General features: G+C 45.8%; 1 protein-coding gene across 5 annotated transcripts in view; it reads right to left on the bottom strand.

Annotated features, from left to right (window-relative positions):
* Positions 1 to 22,769, bottom strand: part of ITM2C (integral membrane protein 2C) — a 50,721-nt gene that overhangs the window by 22,035 nt on the left and 5,917 nt on the right. The window contains exons 1-5 of one of the 5 annotated variants that reach the window (XM_075507430.1): positions 21,088 to 21,202; positions 14,283 to 14,460; positions 11,848 to 11,965; positions 10,539 to 10,769; positions 8,349 to 8,422 (exon numbers count right to left, since the gene is read on the bottom strand). In XM_075507430.1, the coding sequence (XP_075363545.1) occupies positions 8,349 to 8,422; positions 10,539 to 10,596 (132 nt within the window). In that variant the 5' untranslated portion in view covers positions 10,597 to 10,769; positions 11,848 to 11,965; positions 14,283 to 14,460; positions 21,088 to 21,202. The other 4 variants (XM_075507431.1, XM_075507433.1, XM_075507432.1 and 1 more) reach the window with 4 other exon arrangements.

Raw genomic sequence — 22,769 nt, 5'->3', positions numbered from 1 at the left:
GAACAGCCAAGGTACTGCCTTCTGCTGGCTCTGCAGACAAGAAGGGGTATCAGAGCCGTAAACCTGTACTGTTCACTCTTGAGGAGAGGCGTCAGAGTCCAGCGTTTCCCAGAGTTCAAGCTGAAGCATCTTAACAAGGAAACAGATTTCAGGTTACAACATTTGCCTCTTCCCTGAAAATCAGGACTTACACAGTGTCACACCATAAAATGAAGTCATTGCTCCCTTTCAGAAACACTGACAGCGATTACCTCTTCTCCCAGCAGCAGCGTAGGAAAACCCTGACAGTCAGTCCTACACTCAAAAATTCACCACAAAGAAATGGTGTCTAGTTTAACAACAGCAAGAGAGAGGAGGCAAATTTACCCTTCTCAGCTTTATTGTTCAAACTGACTTCAACGGTAGGGCATGGCAACAAGGAAGACAACTCTGCAAAGCAAGTGCAGAGGGATGGATTAAAAAAACCAAAACCCCCCACACTGTCCTCCCTCAAACAGTAACACTAGCATTAAAAAAACCAAAATACACCTAGGTTCCCATACATTACCTGGGAAGAAAATACCTATCCAGAAGTGAAAATGCCTTTTCCATCTCCTGTAAACCCATTAATGAGCAAAGATTTGGTAGTGCAAAAGCAGGAATTGCAAAACTGCTCACAAGGACAACTCATCCTCCCTAGACGCTCCGCCTCTCCAGACGTGGAAGCGATGCTCTGCTGCGCGGGAGCTGCCCTCCTCTGAGCAGCCATACAGCCCACCTGCCAGGCCACCTCTCCCCGAACAGCCACGTGAGCAGCACAGTGCAACAAGAGGGTGAAAACCAGCGTTCTGCTTATCACTGCACAGCACAGGGCTTCTTACAGCAGAGTACGGCGGGTTCCTGTCCTACGGACAGGACCTGTAGCGCTGCACTATTAATACATGTAGCGCGTGCAGCAAAGCTGCTGCCTCTTGCTTACATTTGGTTTATTTGTTCCCTTTAAAACTGCTTCTTTTTAGAGATATTGCCTTGTTTTCTGTTTTTTGCCAGAGAACTTGCTGCGCCCAAAGCAGGCAAGCACAACAGGTTCTTCCCATGTAAAGAGCACCTACGTGCAAAGCCGCATTGGCTTCAGCCCTCCTCCAGCTTTGGGAGAATGCACACCTCTAGACAGACATTTCAAGTTTCTCTGTCTCCAGCTCTTCAGTCTGCATCTCTTTGGTGAAAAAGAGCTCCGCGTTTCCAAATTCAGTCACATTTATAACATTTCTGCTAGAAATAGTCATTCCCTCTCTTAATCCCCCTGCCAATTTTAGCCAGATCCTTTGTCATGCTCAGCTGGAACATCAAATATTCACATCCAGAATCCAGTAAGATACGCAAGTCTAGCATTTCACTAGAGCGGATCCTGTATGGGTCTGGAGACGTTTTTCCAGTTCAGCCCTTTTCCTCTGCTTCCAGGGCATCCCCAAACCACGGAGAACCGAGAACCAGCAACAACGCTTCTTTTTAAGCTGACGTCTCCATACAGGACACAAAAAGAAGTCATCACTTCAGCCCATGTGGATACGGGAGGGTTCGGCAAAGGCCAGGAATAACCTTCTGTTACAGGAGGCAGCTTCTTCAAATTAATATCTACTGTGTTTAGATCCTAAACCAAGACTTCAACACACTGAAAATACCCACAGCTGAAGAGCATCAAGCCTGGACTCAAGCACACAAACATGTCAATGAGCGTAATCAATCTACATCGCTGCCAGCTAGTTTTTCTCCCTCTCTCTGGATTTACAGCTTGCTTAAAAGACTTTTTCTCACATCCCCTTCCCTCAACATCTGTCTTCCACCTCACAGCATCCTGCAAGGCAGTTGCTCACAAAAGCCAGCATTGCACTGGCACAGTAGCTACCACCAAGCTGGTGTGAGCCCGCTTTACAGGGCCGGCAGAGATGCCTGCACAGCCACCAAGAGCCACCACTCCTCCACCTGCCCCATGCACCGGCACCCAGCTCTGGAGCATCACAGCTCACGGCACACCGGTACCTCTGGGAAGGCCAGAAGCAGCACTGCTGCCTGTCCCGATCTGCTCCCACCTCCCATGAAGCACACATCCTCTCGGGCTCGCTCAGACAGATGCAAAGCAGTCACAGCTCACTGTCCCCACCCGACTGCATGAAAAGGCAGGGGAGCAGGGGCACAGCAACAGCCCCAGCAGCGAGGCACTATCTGTCTGCTAAGAGCTCCACATCCACAGTGGAGCTGCTCCTCACTGAGGAGTTTCGCAGTGGTAGTCAGAGGAAAGAGAGCTTCCCAGGCACCGGGGAGGCATCCACCCCCTCAGGGAACACATTCCCCAAAGGTTTCAAGGCTTTCCCCTGCTATTTCTGTACAAACGGGGCAACCACACTTGGTGCGGGAGCTGCTGCCGGCTGCCCCGGGCTGGCAGCAAGGAGGAGGCTGGGGCAGCTCGGCCGTCAGCTGCCCAGGGAGCGGCAGCCCTGCAGCCAGGAGGCTGAGGCACCCCCCTGGACAGTCATCCTGAGGTGCGGCCTACAAAGAGGCCACACAGAGAGACAGAAGGGTTGGAGAGATTCAGCACCAGGCAGCAAGCAGCTCCTTGTAGGAAGCATTTCCAGGCAACCAGGGTGTGATCCAAAGCCCATCAAAAGGAACAGTCTTGTTGAGTCTCAGGGAATGCAGATGAGAGGAAAGGCACGAAACCAAACCCTGGTATTACTGCAACCAACCAAGAGCAAAACATCAGTCGCACCCACAGGATACCATTGTGTGCACCCTGGAAAGCCCCTCGCAACCCCTGGGCCTCTGACCCACTGCCAAGGCGTTACCAGTGGGCTTGCCAGTGCCTGCAGGTACGGAGAGCACTCTCCCAGTCCTCCTACTTCGTTAGTTAACGCCCTTCTCTCCCACCAGCCAGATCTAGTAGCCACAGCCTGAGCAGACACTGTCCTCCCCTCAACGTTCATCCTTCTGGCAAGCCGAAGACTAACACAATCGCACACGCCATCTCGGCACAGCCTTTCCCAGATGCAGGACTACAGGTTTTGCTTTCTGCTTCCTCTCCCCAAGGGTTCCTGTGAAAGCATCCCCCGACGCACACAGATGTCCTCCCATCATCTGCGAACGGTCCTGGTCCCCACAGACGCCCGGTCTGCGCTGCAGCATTTGCTGTAAGGCACGATCCACCCCGGGCCAGCAGGGAGGAGCATTTGGCAGAGCCCTTGTCCAGGGCACCTGAGCAGCCAGTCTCTGCTACATACAGAGCAAGAGGGATGACAGGTGCCTCTTCCCTCCAGTTCTTATCATTTACCCCTCGTGAAGCAGAAGATTTTAATGAAACCCCTTCTCCTCTGGCTCTTGCGCTGCAGAATAACTAGCTGCTAGTATTAGAGGGGTTTACTAGCAATCAACCAAAAAAAGACCCCAAACCAAATTTTGACTGGAGAGCTCCAGCCAGCAGTTTTACTCAGTTCCTGTGGATTTCAACGTCCATCGCAAACGCAAGGAGCACATTTCCCAGAGCAGTTAAAGACACAGCATGTGTATTTATTTCTATTTCAGACTGTAAATCTGGAGTTCAGTTAAAACTCACTGAATACTATTTTGCATCTGAGAAAATATTTTCCAACAAATACAACAAATTATTTTACTGACTGCATAACCTCAAACTGCCTTCTGCTTGAGACTGCTGCATCCTCCCAGCTCCTACTGACAACAAGACTGTTTCTTTTATAAGCCCTTAAAATGTTGCAATTGCCTCAAAATTATGTGGATTCTTCTGACAGAGTTCAAACTGCATCTTCTTTCCAATTCAAACTGAGCTGCACAGGGGAGAAACAAGGCTCAGCAAACACGAGCTTGCTGTCAGGACTCCTCACCTACTGCTTTTCAGGACACATTAGCATCACAGACATCTTCCTGCCTGCCACATCTTTGCATTCACGGAGGACCTGCCAAAATTCACAGACTGCAGAAGCCACCACTGAATCATCTCCCAGCTCTGGCTCCTATCACTGGGATTGAAGTTGTGAGATCAAAGAGGAAAGGAATGCAGAGCATCTTGTTTGCATGTCACCAATGCCATTTTGCCGCAAGGCAGCTAGAGCAAGACACACACAGACAGGAATTATTGGCAGCAGGAGAGAGAGCATGGCAAGAAAGCCTGGCTACAGAAGGACCAACCCCACAAGTTGGGTGTTTTACAAAGCAGCACACCCCCTCGGTCCAGCTAAGTACAAACTACAACCAAAAGACCATTATCAAAGAATCCAGTGTCACAGATACCCTGAAAAATAGCATCAGGAAAAGGTCAGTAGATGTGCTGCTCCCTGGACACCCCTCATGCTGCACTGACTCACCGCAACCTGCTCCTGCCTTTCTGTTATGGGTCTTACGCTTATTTTCTTACATGCCCGTCTGCTGGAATTAAGAGACTGTTGAAGAGTCTTTGTTCTATATTCATATTTTTATGTTCCTTTGTAGCTGATGTGGGCTTAAAAGAACAACGTAGTGCCCCCCAGGAGTCAGAGAAAGGCCTGAGGCAACATAAAGAACCCAAAATTTATTATTTGTTACCTAAGCCAATTTCATTCATCTGGCAGGACCTGAATGGTAATAATTTTGATTGCTGGAATCTGGCAGCAGTAATGATGGAAATAAGCTTCTGCTACTTTTATTTTTTATTTTATCATTTTTTAAACTCCTTTTCTCACAGTGGACATGAGAAGGAGACAGATCCTGCCTGAGCTTATGAAGGATCGGCAGAACGACCGAGTTCCCAGCTGTGGAAAGTTGGTTTTATGGCAGCATGAGCCAGAAGTCCAGTGTGAGAGTCAACTTTCAGGGTTTCATCAAAGGTGGGAAGAAACCTACCACCTTCTTTGTTCGTAATTAGGAAAGATGAAGTCTGGAAGTCACCAAGATATCACAGTTGGCCACATTGCCCCGTTACAGGTTTCTATACAGCTCCTAGGCACTAGATTAATAGATGCAATCATGACAGACCGAGCACGTTCAGACACTGACAGCACAGCTGAGAGCTGCAAGCATATCCATGCGTGATGTGAGAGATCGTTATGATATAAGCAACTCCCTGAACTCTCTGCAGAACTGAGCAATCTCCTGAAGACCCTACTGCAGAGCAACTCTCCGGGGCAGGTAATTCGCACTCACTTGGTAAGGCACATAAGGAGGGACACTCTGCACTGCTGCAGCTCCCCCGCAGTTTTTTGACTCAGGAGGATTAGGGTTCGATAAATGATCAAACTGCATGCACAGTCTGAGGCATTTACAAGGAATACAGAAACACCATTTAAGTCTCCTGCTCTGATACAGAAGCACTGTAACAAGGTGGACTTGATGCTGTAGGTCAGGCCCACCTCTCTGGACCACACCCTCCCCGCTACACACAATGCTGTGTGGGTCTTCCCTCGCAGAAGAGCTTGCAAACTGCGGGCTCTCTAGTACGATAGACTGCAGATACGCTCAAGTCGTGGCCAAACACAACAGTGCCCATTTCATCTTCTCCTCCTCCAGATGAGCACCAGCCACACCACCCAGCACTGCCTGCCAGCACCTGCCCGTGACTCACGCAGTCTGGATGGGACTCGACATAACTCTACCCCAAGGCCCCAGCCATGCTCTACATCTGCCAGGGATGCCCCACTGCCTTCATTCACCTCGCACCTGGCAGGATCCTGGCAGGATCCCAACCTCCACAGGCATGAGCACTCGTTCCCCTCTGATACCCATCACCTGAAGCCAGCAGAGCAATTAAACTTCAGCATGTCAACTCCCATCTTGAAAACTGCAAAGCATCTAGAGAGCTGAGCATGCTCTTACCCCCTTGCTTCTCACCTTGCTCCAGTACCAGCCGTTTTGTTCCTCTCGCTTCTTCTCTGTGCCAACCCTCAGCCTTCAGAGATGTTAGAATTTGAAGTCCACCCATGAATAATCAATCCCAAATTACATTCCCCCAGGCAAAACCACCTAGACCAAAGGGATGAGTTCTGATGCCACTTGTCCGCGCTGGCCGTTCACTGAAGTGCCCATGGATGCTGCTCCCCATAATGGCGCAACTACGCTGCCCCATCCCCTCCCTACTTCTCCAAACTTCAGATGCCTACGCACCCTCTAGGACGTGAGCTAACATCCATAAAACCAGACGCTTTTATCTCTCCCAGGGCGCCTCTCCGAACAGGAGCGAGCTCCGCGCAGACGCCCGGCCCCACAGCACGCACCTTTCAGCTCTAACTTAGCAGAAAAGGGAAAAAACCGGCGCAAAGAGGGCTACCACCGGCGGCACCCGCGGGGGCCGGCTCGCACAGCCCGGGCCGCGGCGCCCGCCCGCCCCCGCCCCGCACTCACGGCGCCCGGGGGCAGCAGCACGGCGCCCGCCGCCCCATCGCCCCCCGCCGCCGCCTTCGCCTTCTGCTTCTCCGGCTTCAGCGCCGCCGGCGGCTGCTGCACGCCGATCTTCACCATGGCCCCGCGCCGCCGCCGCCGCTGCCCGCGCCGCCGCCGCCGGCACCGGCACCGCCCCGGGGAGGGGCCGCCGCCGCCGCCGCCCCCGGCAGACCCCCGGGGCGCGCCACCGCCCCGCTTCCTCCGCCGGTGGGACCGGGGACGGGGGCGTCCCCCGAGCCCCCCCGCCGAGGGCTGTGAAGGCAAACGGGGGTTTGCAACCACCAGGGCTGCGCCCGGGGCACCGGCGGGCTTCGGGAGTCCGCGGGGGAGCCGAAGGCACCGTCCGACTCTCGGGCGATAAACCTGCCGACAGCACCCACAGCCGCTTCCCGTCTCAGCCGAAAGCTGTTTGCTCGCCCCACCAGCCACCATCAGCTCTCCCTTCAACAGCTTTCGGCTGCAGCTCTCGAGCCCTTCCACAGGTTTGAGGATACGGAGCGTGCAGCAGCAGCCCCAGGAAGCCCTGGCTCTTTGGGGTGCCAAATTTTCAGTACTGCAAGTGGCACCGCTGAAATTGGGTCAGGAAATGGGGGGGGGGGGGGGCGGGACCAAAAACGACCACAAAACAAAATAAAACTAAAACAACCGACCAAGCCTGAAGATGCATCAGCCTGGAGCAGATGCACACAGAGAGCAGAGGTTACTCTGGGAAGAGCTGGGAAAAACCCAGCTGCAGTTTGTTTCAAGGCCCGAGACCAGAATCCATGGAGGAACGAAGAGCGTTCAGTTCTGGCCTCTCCCCCAGGATCAGCTCTGGGCAGCAGAACAGATGGATTACCTCCATCATGAGGACAATGATCTAGAAAAAGCCCTTCCTGACAAAAGCAGAGCGTGGCACGCAGAAGAGAATTTGAGGCGGTTGCTTCTGCACCAGTGATTCTGGTCTCGTGCCATTGGATGCTGGTTGGGGAGCAGCAGGGAGCAGAGCTGCCTGCGAGGGGCTGCGGACACGAAGGCTCTCTTGAACAGCAGGAACAGCAGGGCATTACCTGGCTGTACGCAGGATTCAGTGAAGCACTTGCACAGCAAGGAGTAAAGAACACATGCTGACAGTTTTGTTAAGGTAACAAAACGGGAAAAAAAAAAATTAACGAAACCCTCCCTGCCAGCCATAGGTAATAAAGAAAGTAGCAAACTGTCAGTGCAGAAACACAGCAATACCCTTACATTGATTTGGTTCACTTAAACATAGTATTTATTTATACTAAAGTAGTTATGAGCATTTTCTTTCGATCCAGAAGGACTCATTATGTACTGAGTGCTTTACATCATGTTATGAACTAACTCATTGATAAATTAGTGCTAAATTTTATTTGTAAAAGGCATCTTTGGCAGGGATTCAACATTGACTCACAACAATAACTGCTCACAGTGCTGACTTGCCATTGTTCAATATTTAGAGCCTCTCAGTCCTCCCGGGATCCTGCTGTGTGGGTAAAAGTTACATTGGGATTGCAAGTTTTATCTCACACAGAGATAAGCGGCAGCATTTCCAAAACAGCCCCTAATTTTAGGAGCTCAACCTGAGACAAGATGGTCCTGAGTTTCTGGCATCAGGAGTGCTTACAGCCAGATCCAAACATCTCACACTCAACATGCAAGCCAAAGAGACACCATCAGGCTCTTCCATGACAAAAGCTATAAGGCAATTGCTAACTACTCTAATAATGTTTATCTTAAATGACATGTAGCCTTAGAGCAAGGAAGTGTCCAGAACAGCAGCAGAGGGGCAGAAATCCCTGTGCCCTAGTCCTCTCAATCCACCAGGTTATCCCGCTTTCTACCTCCTTCCATCACTCTTGGGCATAGATTTGGCCCTGCCTTTTTTTATGTTGTTTGGCTACACTCTTCCTCGTGCACAGCTCTCTGTACAAGAAATGCTACGTTACCTCCTTTGTCTCCAGTCCAATGGTCCACTGGGCAGCTCTCATCACAAAGAAGAAATCTAAAGCCAGGACGCCAGCTGGGGAAAAGTGGTATGAAATCTCTCAATACATCTGACAAATGGCAGAGAAAGCTTGGCACAAAAATCTTTAAAGGCAGAAGTTGTAGAAAATTGGGGTTTGTTCTTTCTGTTTGTGGCTAACAGGCCTCCACCTCCACCAGTCTGCAGGACTGGTGGGACAAGCCTGCAGCCGGGAGAGAAAAGGATCCTCTTCTAATATTTAGGTAATTTGTGAAAGATACTGAGAGAAATAAGCACGAGGCTCCTGATGTTCATCGGGGCTCCTGACAGAACTATTCTATTGATTTTTGCAGAGGCAAACAGACCGAAAGACACATCACACCACGCCAAGCCAGCAGCAGAGCACCAGGAAGCAGTGACAGTGGCACTGTCTTTTCTATGCAAGTCAGGTGCTGGCCTGTCAGCTACTGGATCAACCTGGGTCTTCTCTGGAGTACAACAACTAATTTTCTGGTTTAAGTGGAAAGTAGTATTGATCAAATATGCAAGACTGACATCAGAGTGTGTGTGTTAGGGGAGTCCCCTGTTCACAGCTCAGAAGCAGCCTGCTTGGACCAGTCTGGCTGTTCTCCATCAGGAAGCCCCACCTGACAGCCCACTGCCCACCCTGGCCACTGGTTCTGCAACTCGTGCCTAAGCACACCTTAAATGTCACCCTGTAAAATATGACCTGGCCTCCAAAAGCACCTGCGGAGCAAAAACTGCTCCCCATAAGGTCAGGAATCCTGAAGGATGCTGTTAATGTTAACAAGCACTTTTAAAAAATGCTTTTTTAAAATTATATTTTCTTTTTTTAATGGAAACATACACAAGTGCCTTGAACAATCTACCAGTCTGCAGTATTTGTGAATACAACTGGAATATACTCATATTAATTTTACTGTACCACAAAAAAAATTTGCAGGACTGGTGAGGAAGGCAAGTTATTCCCAGCATAACAATGAACCCAATCCAAGTATTTTAAAAATTTATAGGAAAACATCCAAATGACTATAAAATGGGTCAACATTAAAGGTCTAAAACTTTAAGCATCTTTACTTATTTAAGGTTTCAAAATTTAGTACCAGTCACAGCCATGTCATTCCGAGGCATCTCCTGATTTCAATTACATATCTGGATAAATGGCTTTGTAAGCATTAAGAAAAATCACCCTAGTCATCATATGCTGAGTTTCAGACTAAAAGAATTTTTCAATAAGAAATCTCCTCCAGCTATAGCCCCTTCAGTCTGAGGCTGAGAGGATAAACACTGACAATGAACTTAACGTTTCTCACTAACGCGGCTTAAAAAATGCGTCTCTTGCCTTGCAGTGGAGAAGTGACACGCTGCTTATAAAACATCTTGCTCAAATCTACTGCCTTTTCTATTATTAAGCAAGCAGGTTTCAGTTTAAAACTGCCACCTTACTGACTTCATTAAAGCCACCTGATATTTTATAAGTCTTTGATAACAAAGTTTCTATCTCTTGCATGTAATTAAGTTGAATCCCAGGAACAATTTACTTGACTGATCTTTCATTAAGCATAGCAGCAGGATAGCACTTCTCAAGTAATGGATCAGTGGGAACTTTATAAACCTTTATTAGAGAAACTGTCCGCTACCTTGCCACTTTTCACCTTTCAAAAAAGTACCACTTTATGTAGGGAAAAAAAATATTAAAGAGAGAACACAAGCTAACTGCCTTAATATTTTCTGAGTCAACCAAAATGCGTTTGTCGTTTACTGAGCCTCATCTATTTCAGAGGTCTGCCTGGTGTATTAATAGTCCCTCACTCTATCAGGCTGGAAGAAAATGTGAATTTTAGAGTCCTTAAATCATTCTGCTTTTCCACTGCAGTTCCAATAAGGGCTTGTACTAGATAGCGTGCTTTAAAAATGAGCAGAACTCAGTAATGTGCTGAAAGCATACTTTTTTTTCCCTTCCTATGCCATATACTGATCAGCTGGGTAGAAAGCAAGAGACAGACTGGGCTAAAAAAAAAAAGGTAAAAAAGTCATAATCACTCTTAAAGGAAAAGACCACGAATACGGAGGATGCACTGATGGTCTTTGCTATTCCTTGTATAATCTACTTCTAATTACCCCACATAATTGCATGAGGCAAAGCAATTACCTGGAGCCAAAGGTAGAGAATCAATTCTGTAGTTTCCATGGAAAGTTACAGCATTCATCTGCAGCTGAACTGAGCTGAATTTCTTGTCACTACTGGGTGTGCATGCTGCACCAGCTGGGGTAACATGTTGATCCCTACTACAGCTATCATGGATTGAGTCTTTTCGTTCCTTCTTTTCTCTTCTTTGAAACAAAACTGATGGTTAGGCAGCAGCAGGAAGCTCTGAGCCACCTAGGAGGGTAAATGGAAATCTATTACCATTATATACTTCAAAAATAATAAGTGAGTAATTTTCTGCTAATAGTAAGAATTATCCTGGATTAGTCTCCCTCCTGGAAACTAGCGAGCTCCAGGTATCTCAGTTATATCTCTTTTATAACCTCTAGTCTATAAAAGGCTAATACTTAGCATCCTTTGGTCAGTATTAAAAAAAAAAAAAAAGTATCCACATTTCAAAAAGTATGCACAGACCAGATGTAGCATGGATTTGACCTAACCACTATGTTCAGTTAACCACTGGCGGCAGGACTGTTGTAAGCCAGAGCCAGGATGCTTGTTAGCATTTGGTTGCCTGCTGTGGCACCAAAACCTCCTAACAGGTATATGCGAAAAAGTGGGGAGGGATGGTGAGAAAGGGAAGGAAAAAGGTGGCTTGGAGGCAGCACCCTAAATACCCAATCCGTATTTTTACGTCATAGGATAAGCAGGGAGCACACTAGAGACAACAAAATTACCGGAACTGTTGTAGTTTACACTTTTTGAGATTTAGAGGGAGTTTTTCTATAGGCCTATCCACAATTTAACTGGAAACATGTTAGGGCTTCCACAAATCAAAATACTTTGGAAAACTCCGCACAGAGTACTTTGTATCACTTCTGGAAAGGCTGTGACCAGCAGGGAGGGCATTTGAGTTGATGAGAAAGCACTAGTGAAAAGAACAGGATACAAGTCTAAAAGCCAAGAAAGACCAGGAAGTGGGAAGGGCCCTATTCCTCAGCTTTACATATGAATGCAAGTGTTAAAATACACATTGGGAACAAAAGCAGGAGAAAGGGAATGTAGGGGAGATGCTGGTTTAAGAAGATAAAAGGCATGGGACTAGATTTAAGTAGTTGTGGGAGAAGGCGGGTGGGAGGTCTCAGCTTCAGAGTTCAGCTGCATCCTTCCCCAGTACCCAAAGAGTCCCAAAGAGGGACCCCCCCAGTACAAGAGAAGATGTCATCTGAGCTCTTGCTTTCCCTTTCCCTTCTGTCACCTCATTTCCAGTTCTGTATTCAAGAACTGGGCTTTTTGGTCTACCTGCACCAACCTTGTAATATTCTGCTTGTCTGATGTTGAAAGAGGCCAACTGATGTGGAAAGCCCAGGGCGCGCGTCTTCTCGCGAAGCAACAAACTGAACCAAAGCACCCTGCTTCCTGCCAGGGACCTGCAAACCAAAAGAGTGCGAAGGGATTTTGGGACGCTGGCTGATACCCCCCTCACCATAAGGACTAATATCATGAAGCCCTGGCAAAATCTTCTGACAGGTGCAGGCAAGTGTTCCCTCAACATGAGCTCTGCCAAAGCAGTGTTTGAACCAACAGGCTCATCACATAAAGTTACTTAGTGCAGATGAAGCATATCATCAGTCTTAAAGGTGGGGAGTGAAGCACCATTGACTCTACTTTCTATGGTGTCAGGCTCCTGGCTCCAAGAAAATGTGCCTGCAGTTACAGTTCTGAGCACAATGCATGTATCTTAGCTACAGAAAAGCTGGGTAGTTTCAAGAGTGTGTATTAGCTTACACCAGCAGCCCCCAGTTTTCACCAGCTCATGCCCATCCACTGTGCAAGTAACATACTGTGAGCAAAGGCCACCCCCACCTTTTTCTTATCTCTCAGTTTTCCTCTTCTTCAGGGCTTGCTAAGAGTGAGTGAGCATGCTCAGCCTGAATAGAATGCTTTCTAGCAAGAGCAGAACACACTGAAGAGAAAGGCACGTGACACTGAATATGAGCGCCAATTCTCCAGCAGATTTTATGCAGGCAAGGAGGAAACAAAATGTGGTCTCTTTCCAGGAGTATGACTGTTGAAGAACTGGTTTTCAAAGCCCAGAGATAATTCCTGTGGTGTTTTGTGACAGCCACATCCTCTAAATGAGTCTGCTATCTCTTTAATTAGCAGATTTTGATGAACATCTCAGGGTTTTATGTTGCATGCTTAGGAAACTACCATTACCCTGAACCCAAGAGGGATGAAGTATCACAGGACACCGTAATAATACTGGTAATCCTTAGGAGATGGAAACTTCAGTGTTAACTGGCTGTAGGACTGAGCCAGAAAGAGCCTGAATCTCTTCTCCTCCCTTTCGCCTCTTCTGTCTTTATTGAAATTTTTTCCTGGTGCCCGGTTGTTGCCCAAAATATTTGCACAGCAGGCAGCCTCTTTCTTGCCCTGGTTCCTTAGATTTGGTACTTCTTTTTGGTGCCTTGCCTTTGAACACAGTACTGAAAATACACACCAAAAAGATGAGGAAAAACAAGAACAGCAAAACCATGGCCAGCATGTTAGACAGACATGCAGACAAAAATGTCTCACTGAGAAACCAAGCCAAACAATGGCTTGGACATCCTCAGTTTCACCTTCTTTTTGGGAGGGTGACTCAGTGAACAACCCTTTTGTTCAGCTACTTTGTTTGTTATATCCAAACCTACTGCAAATTGGGTCACATGGAAAGAATCTGCCATTCCTCTTAGCAACACATGGCATCCTATACATACCCGTAACTTAATTAATACCTAACAAAATCTCAGTATTGCATGGTTGACAAAGAGTTTTCAGCGCAAGGGACAGAGCTGCTCCTATTTATAGCATCAGCATATATTATACAAATTCAAGCAAGCTCAGAGTCAGCAATTGGCAGAAACTGATCTAGCCTTTGCTATGTAAGTATCCTCTGCTTTGCAGCCCAAATGAAATAAAAGCCAAAGCAAGCAAATTCAACCACATCTAGTAATTGCCATGCTCCTGTTCAGAAGGTCCCAGGGACAAGGGAACAAAGATGACATCTAAGAAGAGCTTCACCAAAAATAGGTTTTGTTCAAAACCTGAGCATAGGCATCTATAGCTAGGATAGCTGACTTCTCTAAACTCAGAAGCCTCTTTTACACTGAGGCCAGCTACTCTTGCACAGCATCAAGCACGGCCTAATCAGCTCCACCTTCACCCTCAACTACTCCCACTAATTTGGCTGGCTTGGCCCACTCACCCATCAGCTTTTCTGGTGAACAAATAAAACTGCTGTGTAGGCAGATCTGCCACTGCTCCTCAACCCTGAGAGGAAAATCATTGAGGGGAAAAAGGATACCAAAATTTATTCCTAGTTTTAAGTGATGAGAATGATCTGTCTACTTCCCCTTGCACTCACCAGCTGAAACACGTTCAAGCATTAAATAAGCTGAAGGGAAACACCTGGTCTAGGGACCTTCAGCTTTCCTTTGCTTTGGCTCCATAAAAGTATAAGCAGTTCAATACAGGGCTAGAAGCATTACCTAATCTCACCTATTCTAGTTTCTCCCTCTTCCCTTATTACTGCTATTAACTACCCTTGACAACTTTAAGATGAGAGGTAGAACCTGAAATTCAGCTGATGACATGGAAATTGAGGTTATCTTCCAAGGGATCGAGGAAAAGCAGCTGGCTTTCCTTTGAGAAAAAGAAGAGTTGTAGCTACTCACTCCTATTTACAGTGCCTGGTACACACACATGACAGGGCTCTGGCTTCACGAACATGGCAGCAGCACTTTAGCCTGCTGATATTACAGACCGGGGACTGAGATCAGGGCCCCTTGCAGAATTCAGTCATGAAGGATGTTTTTCCAGGTCTTTAATCTTCACCCAACTTGCCAGCCATAGCCAAATTCTTTCTGGCAGAGTCTGCCTCCTAAGGGAGGAAGAAATAATATTTAATGGTGAAACATTTAGAAGAACAAGCTACCATGAAACCTTTCTCAAACACACACACACACACACTTCACTGTTTGTTGCTATTTCTTCTAAAACTGGCGTAATCTCACATGGCATAGAGGGCAGCTGCTCATTGATTAGAAGAGACTGCTTCATGGGGTCAACTGGACTCCACCACAAATAGAAGCCAATAGTGCCAACGGACAAGCAATGAAAAATGTAATTAGATTAGCTCTAATCCAGCTAATTACATGGGCACAATAGTTATGCAGCTAAAGCGAGCTCTCTATACATTCTCTTCTTGTACCCCTACACTGTTTCACACCTTTCCGCCCAGGAACGAGGGCAACCCAAATGATTACAAGTAGATGCCCAAACTACGCTGCAATCTTTCTCTATCCTCCCTCTCTTTGTAGCATGCACAGCAAATCCAGATGACTTTAGGTACAGAGCATCCTCCAATCACGGTCTCCATTTCCCTGTGTTTATCTTCAAGGCCTATTAAATTGTATCCCGCCCCACCAATTACCCCTATTCCCAAGAGTGTGTATTCTGCTTTAATCCTACATCTAAGAAACCATCAGCTACCAGATCACATGGACACAGCTAGTCCCTGTTCTGCCAGTGAAGATGCTGGTCAGCAGAGCATTTAAAGAGTCTTGTTAATGTCCAGAGGCAGTATTTCCAGCTCTATATTACAGCTGGAGAGCCATGAACAAATATTCTTCTCAGGCTTTTTCAAAACATCTAACACAGCTGCATCAAGGACCACATGTGCCAGGAGCAGGCAAAGCTTCAGTACTGTAGGGTGGGACATCAGAGCACTCTCTTGGACATTTCAAGTACGACTAGGGTTACCCTCTGGGGTATTTTCACAGAGTTGCTTCTGATGAATGGGCTACCCTATTCTATGGCTCCCCATTTACATGGAAATTTATCTTGGTGAAGTCCCTGGGTGCACATGCTGGCCCTGCTCTATCTTCATGGTAAGCCTAGAGTGCTCTGCATAAGTGGGACAGGAAGTTAGCAGTCTTGTTTTTAATCACTTGAGGTTTTGATTTCATTAGCGTTTTTCCAGATTTTTATTCATCCTCTGTAAAATTTTCCAAAAAGCAGAAAGTCTAGTCAGCCAGGTCAGACTGTAGAGGATATACCAGTTTGTCCCTCCAGAAGTCATCAGGACATATTCCCCTTGTCCCATTCCGCTCTGCCAACAGGAACCTAAAAATCTCTCTGGCATTAAGTACCACCGTATAGGACTTTAAAAAATCTCCTACTATCTTTACTGTCCAAGTGAAAAAGATCATACACTGTGGGTAATGGAGGGCATATACTGTGGGACTCCTGAAAACACACAGCCAATTTTTATATAGTCATCAAAAAGAAAAATCAGTAGTCTTATGAGCTGATCTGCCACTCTGTGCTCTTGTGACTTCTGAATCACCTTTCACAGATCTCAGTGAGACACACCAAAACATGCTGGCGTCTGAATCCAAGAAAATCTCTTACCCAGCAGCATATAAGGTTGCATTCCTGGATGAACATACTACGCCGTTAATGAGCTGAAAGCACCTCATGTATTAAAATCACTTCTTTTCTGGGTCAAGAAAGAGAAGTTACAGTGTCCCACAATCTACTACAAGCCATACACAGAACATCCACGTTCCAGACGTGACCCTGGAACAGCACGTGGCTGCAGGTATGCGTGATGGCCCAAGTATATAAAAAAAATCCATGTGGATGCCTAAAGATACATATATTTGAGTTGGCTCAAACTCCTCTGGATACAAGTCAAAATATCAGCTTCCCTAGTGAGGGACGGTCCTAAGAGGCAAGAGTTCAGAAGGTGATAAGCAATAGCATTACTTTTCTTCAAAAATCTCTATCCGAAGTTCAGTGCTTGGGGATAAACATAATGTCTTTTCCAGGACACAATTCCAAAAAAAAAAAAGGGGGAATAAAACATTTACTTAAAAGTCTCATTTTACAGTTCTTATAAATATTTCAAAAGGGCAACAGACAGTTACAGGAGACACAAGATACAAACACCTTAAAACATTCCTGTTTGTTAAAATTCATATTTGATGAGTAATGTAGCCTCCAGGTTACTATAGCAGCAAGATCCATCACCTAGGTGACCAAGCACTAATGATGTCAACATTAAGCTATCCCTACACACACTCTCACACTGTGTACGTTATCGGACTTTCATTTCTTGCAAGATGTTTTTCTTCATACCAACAAACGGATAGCAACAGACCATATGGACCCTCTCTGTGAGAAGTGAGCTTTCCTGACAGCATCAGCCTGCCTTGCTAAGGAGGACTGCTTCGGAGGGCATCACCTGTGTAAGGGCTGGGCACCTTAGGCATCCAACATGTGCAATCTGATTTCCTACCAGAGTAATAAGTAGCAACAGAACTTGCATAAAAGCTCTTAGGAAAAGCTTCTGATGGACAAAGATGTCACTTAACATACTAGAGAGTCTGAAGTATAAATCTGCACAGAACTGCAGGAATCTCTTGGAAAATGCATTGCAAAGTCTTCCCCCAAATAAGTATTCCTTTTGGGAAGTCAAACTTTCACTAAGGAACACCAAATCCAAGAAAATAAATTCCCAAATCAATACAATATCTATTACATGGGGATGATCTATTCCAAATAAACCTGTGCTTTCTATGTGTTTCAGGCCTTGCAAGCAAGTCGTCACAGCACAACACAGCAGAGCAGTTCATGAGCTTGCCCTGAACCACTAGCTGGGCAATAGACCAGGAGAGCTGCACAAGGTAATCAGATCGGTGATGTAACTCAGAGTCTGGGTGTCTTCATACAGCGCTGCATACAGTTGAGGACATGCCCTCAATTACATGGTTTCACTAATGCTGTTTAACTCTGGATATCTGAGAAACACTTGTGAGTACAGATGTGTTTGTTTACAACCAAGCAACATACCACTTTGATTACAAAGGAAGATTAAACCCAAGGCTCCTGAAAAATACTGATTTTTTGGTAACAACATTACATAACTGGTAACTTCCATAGTCTAAAGGGATTTTGGTTCGTTGGGTTAAAGGGAATGAAATGCAATTGGGATTTTTTTTCCCCCTTTTGTTAAAGGCTGCCTTTATATCCCATAGAAAAATTAACTGAGGCAGAAATCTCTTTCCTTCCACTTTAATAAACGGGGATGACTCATTATTTCCCCATTTTACTTTAAATATCCTGTCATCATTTTGCTTTGTTCAGCTATTCTCTCAACTTCATACAGCACTTGCTGTAATGACGCAGGAAGTCCTCTGTGGTTCTTTTGCCCTTTCAATACATCTCTCTTATCAACAGAGCGCTCTGACCTTTAAACATCACTTACTTTACTTTCCCAGCAGACACCTGCAACCCCCAAAGACAGTGTTTCTTTAATCACACTTTCCTAGATAGCGGGAAATTACATTGTCTTGACAGAACCAGAAAAATATGCCATACCTTTTCAAGCCCTCATACGTATCGAAGTGCACTCAGATCTTGTGCTGCAGTTTAAATTTTCACAAGTAGAGTGAGCCGTTTGGCTTCACAGACACTTCAGTAGGTAGGGAAACCTCTTGTATCAAATTTATTTGTTTGAAACCTAAGTGTTTGCTTCCTTATCTTTTGACCATCTTTCACTGCCTATTACCCCATGTTCCTTATGCTGAGTAAAGACCATGGTGTCTTTTACTTGCTTACACGCAGAGGTTGAAGAAAGACCATTAGAAGCCAAGCCCTTTGTAATTTTGGAGAACAAAAGAATAACTCTGTTCCTGATAAAGCCAGGGTTTTTTTGTCTGTCCCTCTCACTGGCTGATGATGGGATAACACCAGCAGAGGAAAACAAGATCAAACTAGTGCTGAATCCGAGAAGATAAAAGAAAAGACAAAATTCAGAGAGAAAGGAATCTTGGGCAGATGAGAGAAATAAGAAACACATTTCTACAACAAAGGATATTTTACACTGAGGCTAGACAAGGGCAAAAGATGCCAGGAGAAAACAGGGCCTCTCTGTTTCAGGAAAGAAGACATCTGCTGGCAGAGAGCTACTGGGTCCTGAAAGATTCAACCTCAACACAGAGAACACTTGAGCAGTGGAAAACAAAAAATAAGAGCATGGAAATGAATAAATGTTTTATTGTTTGCTGAGAACTGTACATTCTTTGTTGTGGATAAATGCAGCTTGAATTTTGCTAAGCTTTTGTGTCTGCTTGCTTCCATCATGAAAAGGCCCTTCAGAGGTGAGCCACTAACCAGAAACACCCAAGGGCTCCCACCCCGGTCAAAGGAGAGGCCAGAGCTGCCTGGGAGGCTGAGGCTCAGCCCCAGCTGCGAGAGCCAACAGCAGCAAAGTCCAGATTCCGTGAGAGAGAAACCAAAGGACATGGACGCCCTGTTTTGCTGATATCAGTGAACAGTGTCACTTTGAAACTGTCAGATGAACGGTATACACCGATATAGTTAACTGGCCAAGGAACTCTCCATGGTTTTTTGTGTGTAAATTATATCAAATAATGTTTTTCTAGTTCATACCCCTAATAGGCCTCTTCAGAGGATTGTATATCAAAGGTCAGCACGTTCTTCTACACAACTGGGTATCTTTAATGAATAACTGAACTTGAAACAGTGAATTTAATTAAAATGCATCACTTCGCTAGAGAAAATATTCAGCGCTTGTGACACTACGCAATACTGCACTCAGTGCAAAGATACAACATAAACAAGGAATGTTTGGAACGTTTGCGTATCACCCTGCATGACTTAACTTCCTATTACTTTCTACCTTTTTCTTTTTAAGTACATATTTATATTTATATATTTAGAAGAGATAACAGGCTAACCAAACATTTCAGAGTGGCCAACAGCTGCTCAGGTGGAAATCTTGCCATTATGAGATTGCAACCATGTTCAACTCTTCAGAAACAAGACTTCTTTCACTAAGTGTTTTGTTGGTCTTTCCTGCAGGAGCAGTGAAATGCTGAGTGCTTCTAACTCCATAACCCTGAGAAATGAAATGGGTCCGAAATGCTGCCTAAAAATGACTTTCATTTTTATCACTCTCAAGAACAAGATGCAACAACAGGAAAAGCTAGTAAGAATTCATCTGTTGTTTCAAAGTGCAAGAGCAGCTCATGACAGCACCTGAAAGGCAGTTCTGTAAGGCTTCATATGTTACATAACAACAAACAAGATAAACTTTATTCATCTGCTTTTTTGTGGGGAAGGCTCACACTAGTGAAAACCCAAAAAACAGGATACAACTGCTTGAACAAAATCATCAAAGGAAGCCTACAAAGGAAGTGGGCACAGAACCTCTGGACTACTTTCTTCCCCCTTTTTATAATGCATAGAGTACATGAGAGAGAAAAAAACCTTTCAGGGTTTTTCAGTAGTTCTTTCTTACTCTAAAAAGAATTTTTTGCTCCTGCTTCTCTTTTACATTAAAAATTGAAGGCTTGCCTAGAATTGAAGGCTCTGAGGCAAACAGCATCAAAGATATGCAGAAGTCGGAATCAAGCACATTGGTAAGGACATTTGGTTAGTGCCCATCTTGCACTGGATTCTCAGGGCTGCAGATGGAAGTCTGCAAATCTGAGGATTCAAAAACAAAACTAAACCAAACCTAGTTCAGCTGCAAGAAATATTTTTAAAAGGCAAAAAAAATAACATCTCTAAATTGCTAATGGTTTAGCTTTAAAAAAAAAAAGGGGGGGGGGGGGAACCCCTCCGAAAATTCACAGCTATCCTTGGGCAGAGGACACTTGTCCTTGATACCTAGAGTGAAGTTTACTGATAAATAAAACACCTTTTCATGGCCTTCGACAATAATTTATATCAATGGGTCTGTAGCTGGATATTTATTGCAATTTGGTCTGTAGACAGTATCTCTAGGTGTGTCTGGAAGAAGTCCCTCTTAAGGAAAAGGAATAATCAATTTGTTCATCCGGTAAGATTTCCTGTGGTATTGGGACTTTCAGTGAGCAGCAGCAGGACAGTGACTGCGTAACAGCTTGGTCTGTTCTCAGGGTTCAAGAAATGTTTTAAGCTAACTTGCATCCATATATGTTTCAAAATAGAAGTTCTGCCCCCAGGCTGTGCTATCATAGCAGTGCTGGGCTGCTGCTAAAGACCTAGCACTGGCCCATGACACCATGTACCCAAACCTGAACCAGAGCCACTTCTTTTGCTCAGTTCATATCAAAGGCAGGCAGGCAAACCAGCAGTTTACACTGAAGCTAAAAAAGGAAAAAGTACTCCAGTGTGTGGACAGGCTTAACATACACTGAAGTCTATGTTCAGGACACCAGTTTGAGATACTTGATCACAGCCTGCGAGCTCAGCCCTAAAAGATGAGCCTGTACGGTCCACACGAAAAGAAAAAGAGACCCATCAACATGCTGTGGAAGGACACTTAAACATTACCATGTCTTGAAGCACTTCACCTGCCTTTCTCCCTCCTTCTCCCTTCCCAATATGATACTGTCTTGCACTGCCAAGCCATGTTTCCTGTCCAGAAGCCTGCTTTTTTCCCAGGATGTGTTGCTAAATTGCACAATGCTTCCATGAATAGGCTTTAAGTTACCTTTTGAGACAGGCTTGGATCCCAAATCCTTTTTCTGCTAAAAAGAATGGCACTTTCTCAGTCAGCTGGTCTCTTTTCTGAGTAGAAAAGCAGCAGCAGAGCTGTGGGAGAAGGACTGGAGACTGTTATTTCTTGTGCAGCAACAGAACCAACTTCAACATTTAAGTCTATTCTGCCAGCAAATATGTCAGATAATTTTCTCCCCTGCATAACTCTTACAGGAGGAGGAAACTTTTTTCTCTCTCAGACTGGTTATTGGTGAAACTATCTTCATAAAAAAAAAAAAAAAAAAAAGCCAAAAACAAAAAAAAAACCAAAACAAAACAAAAAAACCCAAACACACACACACACAAAAAAACCCAAACCAAAACAAAAAAACCCCACACCATCTTCTCATTTGGAAGTCGATAAGAGCAAGCAGATATGGCGCATCTGATGACATTTTGCCAGTTTCTTTCTCAGAGTAGAACTCAGCTTTCAAAACTGAAAAATTATTATGACTCTTTTTCCCTGTTCTGCATGTGTGTGTTTGGTAGATTGCCTACTGCATGTTGAGTTAGGGATGCTGAGCGCCTGCTCATGTTCTCAGATTCATGTGGCTATGTTGCCCTACTTAGGATTAAATGATACATTACACCCCAAGTCACCCTCTGCTAATGCCTGCTAGATGTTTTCTGGCATCAAGTTTTAGAATTGGAGCTGGTTGGGAATTTTCCATAGGGGATATCTTCTGAAAGAGAATTCTGTTTCTGAGAAAACAGAAATTTTCCATAAGGGGAAAAATGTTTTTTCTGCCAAAAAAATTTTTTAAAGGTTGGTTTGCAAAGAGGATCGAAACAGTATTTCATTCTGAATTGACTTAGACTAACTAAACCGAGCAATGCCCCAGAGGATCCACATCAATTTTGGATACTTTCAGATGGAGACAGTCCAGCTAGAGCGCCCAGTCTCAGACAAAGCAAGGGCTGTGACCACAATTTTCAGACAGCCCTGTGTGACTGCCGCATTTCTGACAGCCATGGCTGCAAGTGCCAGAGGTGCCTGCTGTGCAGGGCAGGGGGTGGTGTTCAGTAATCCTCCCCAGTTACAGAGCAGGGTAGAAGGTTACAGCAGCCCCGTGCAGGGATCTCCACCTGCAAGACACAGGCCCAGATACAAGTTTTCCAGTGAGGGAAGAGGCACTTCCCAGCAATCCCCAGATGCCTTCTGAGCTAGCATTTCCATCACCATGTCGTTTCTTCCCTGCTGGAACCACCTCCTCCTCCTCCCCAGTCCCCTTCAGCCCCAAGCCATCCTGCAGGAGAGCATCCTCATCTCTCCCATCCTCTTCCTCTCTCAGCTCCCATCCCTGCTCCCTCACCCCTTGTACCCCGACTTCCACTCCAGAGTAACATACCGGCTGGCTGCTGCCACTCAGCAGCTCCACATTGACACTGGGAATAGCTGTAGCTATCTCCTCCTCCCCATCCCACTTCCTTTGCTGGCTGCCTTCGCCCCACACAGAGGCACAAACTCTGCTTGGCACCAGTAAACTGGGCAATGCACACACGTAGAGCCACAGTGGCCACCCCTATGCTGCTTCCCACCTGTAAGCCTGTCACAGGGAACATGAATAGGAGATTTGGAAAGCAGACTCCCTGAAGTCCTTTGCTTGTAGAGCAGAAGTTTCTCTTACAGCTGCG

This window comes from Mycteria americana, chromosome 7, assembly GCF_035582795.1.
Source record: "Mycteria americana isolate JAX WOST 10 ecotype Jacksonville Zoo and Gardens chromosome 7, USCA_MyAme_1.0, whole genome shotgun sequence".
In the NCBI taxonomy this organism is placed as follows: domain Eukaryota; kingdom Metazoa; phylum Chordata; class Aves; order Ciconiiformes; family Ciconiidae; genus Mycteria; species Mycteria americana.
The sequence above is the reverse complement of the archived record's forward strand: the minus strand, read 5'-3'. Positions and strand labels throughout refer to the sequence as shown.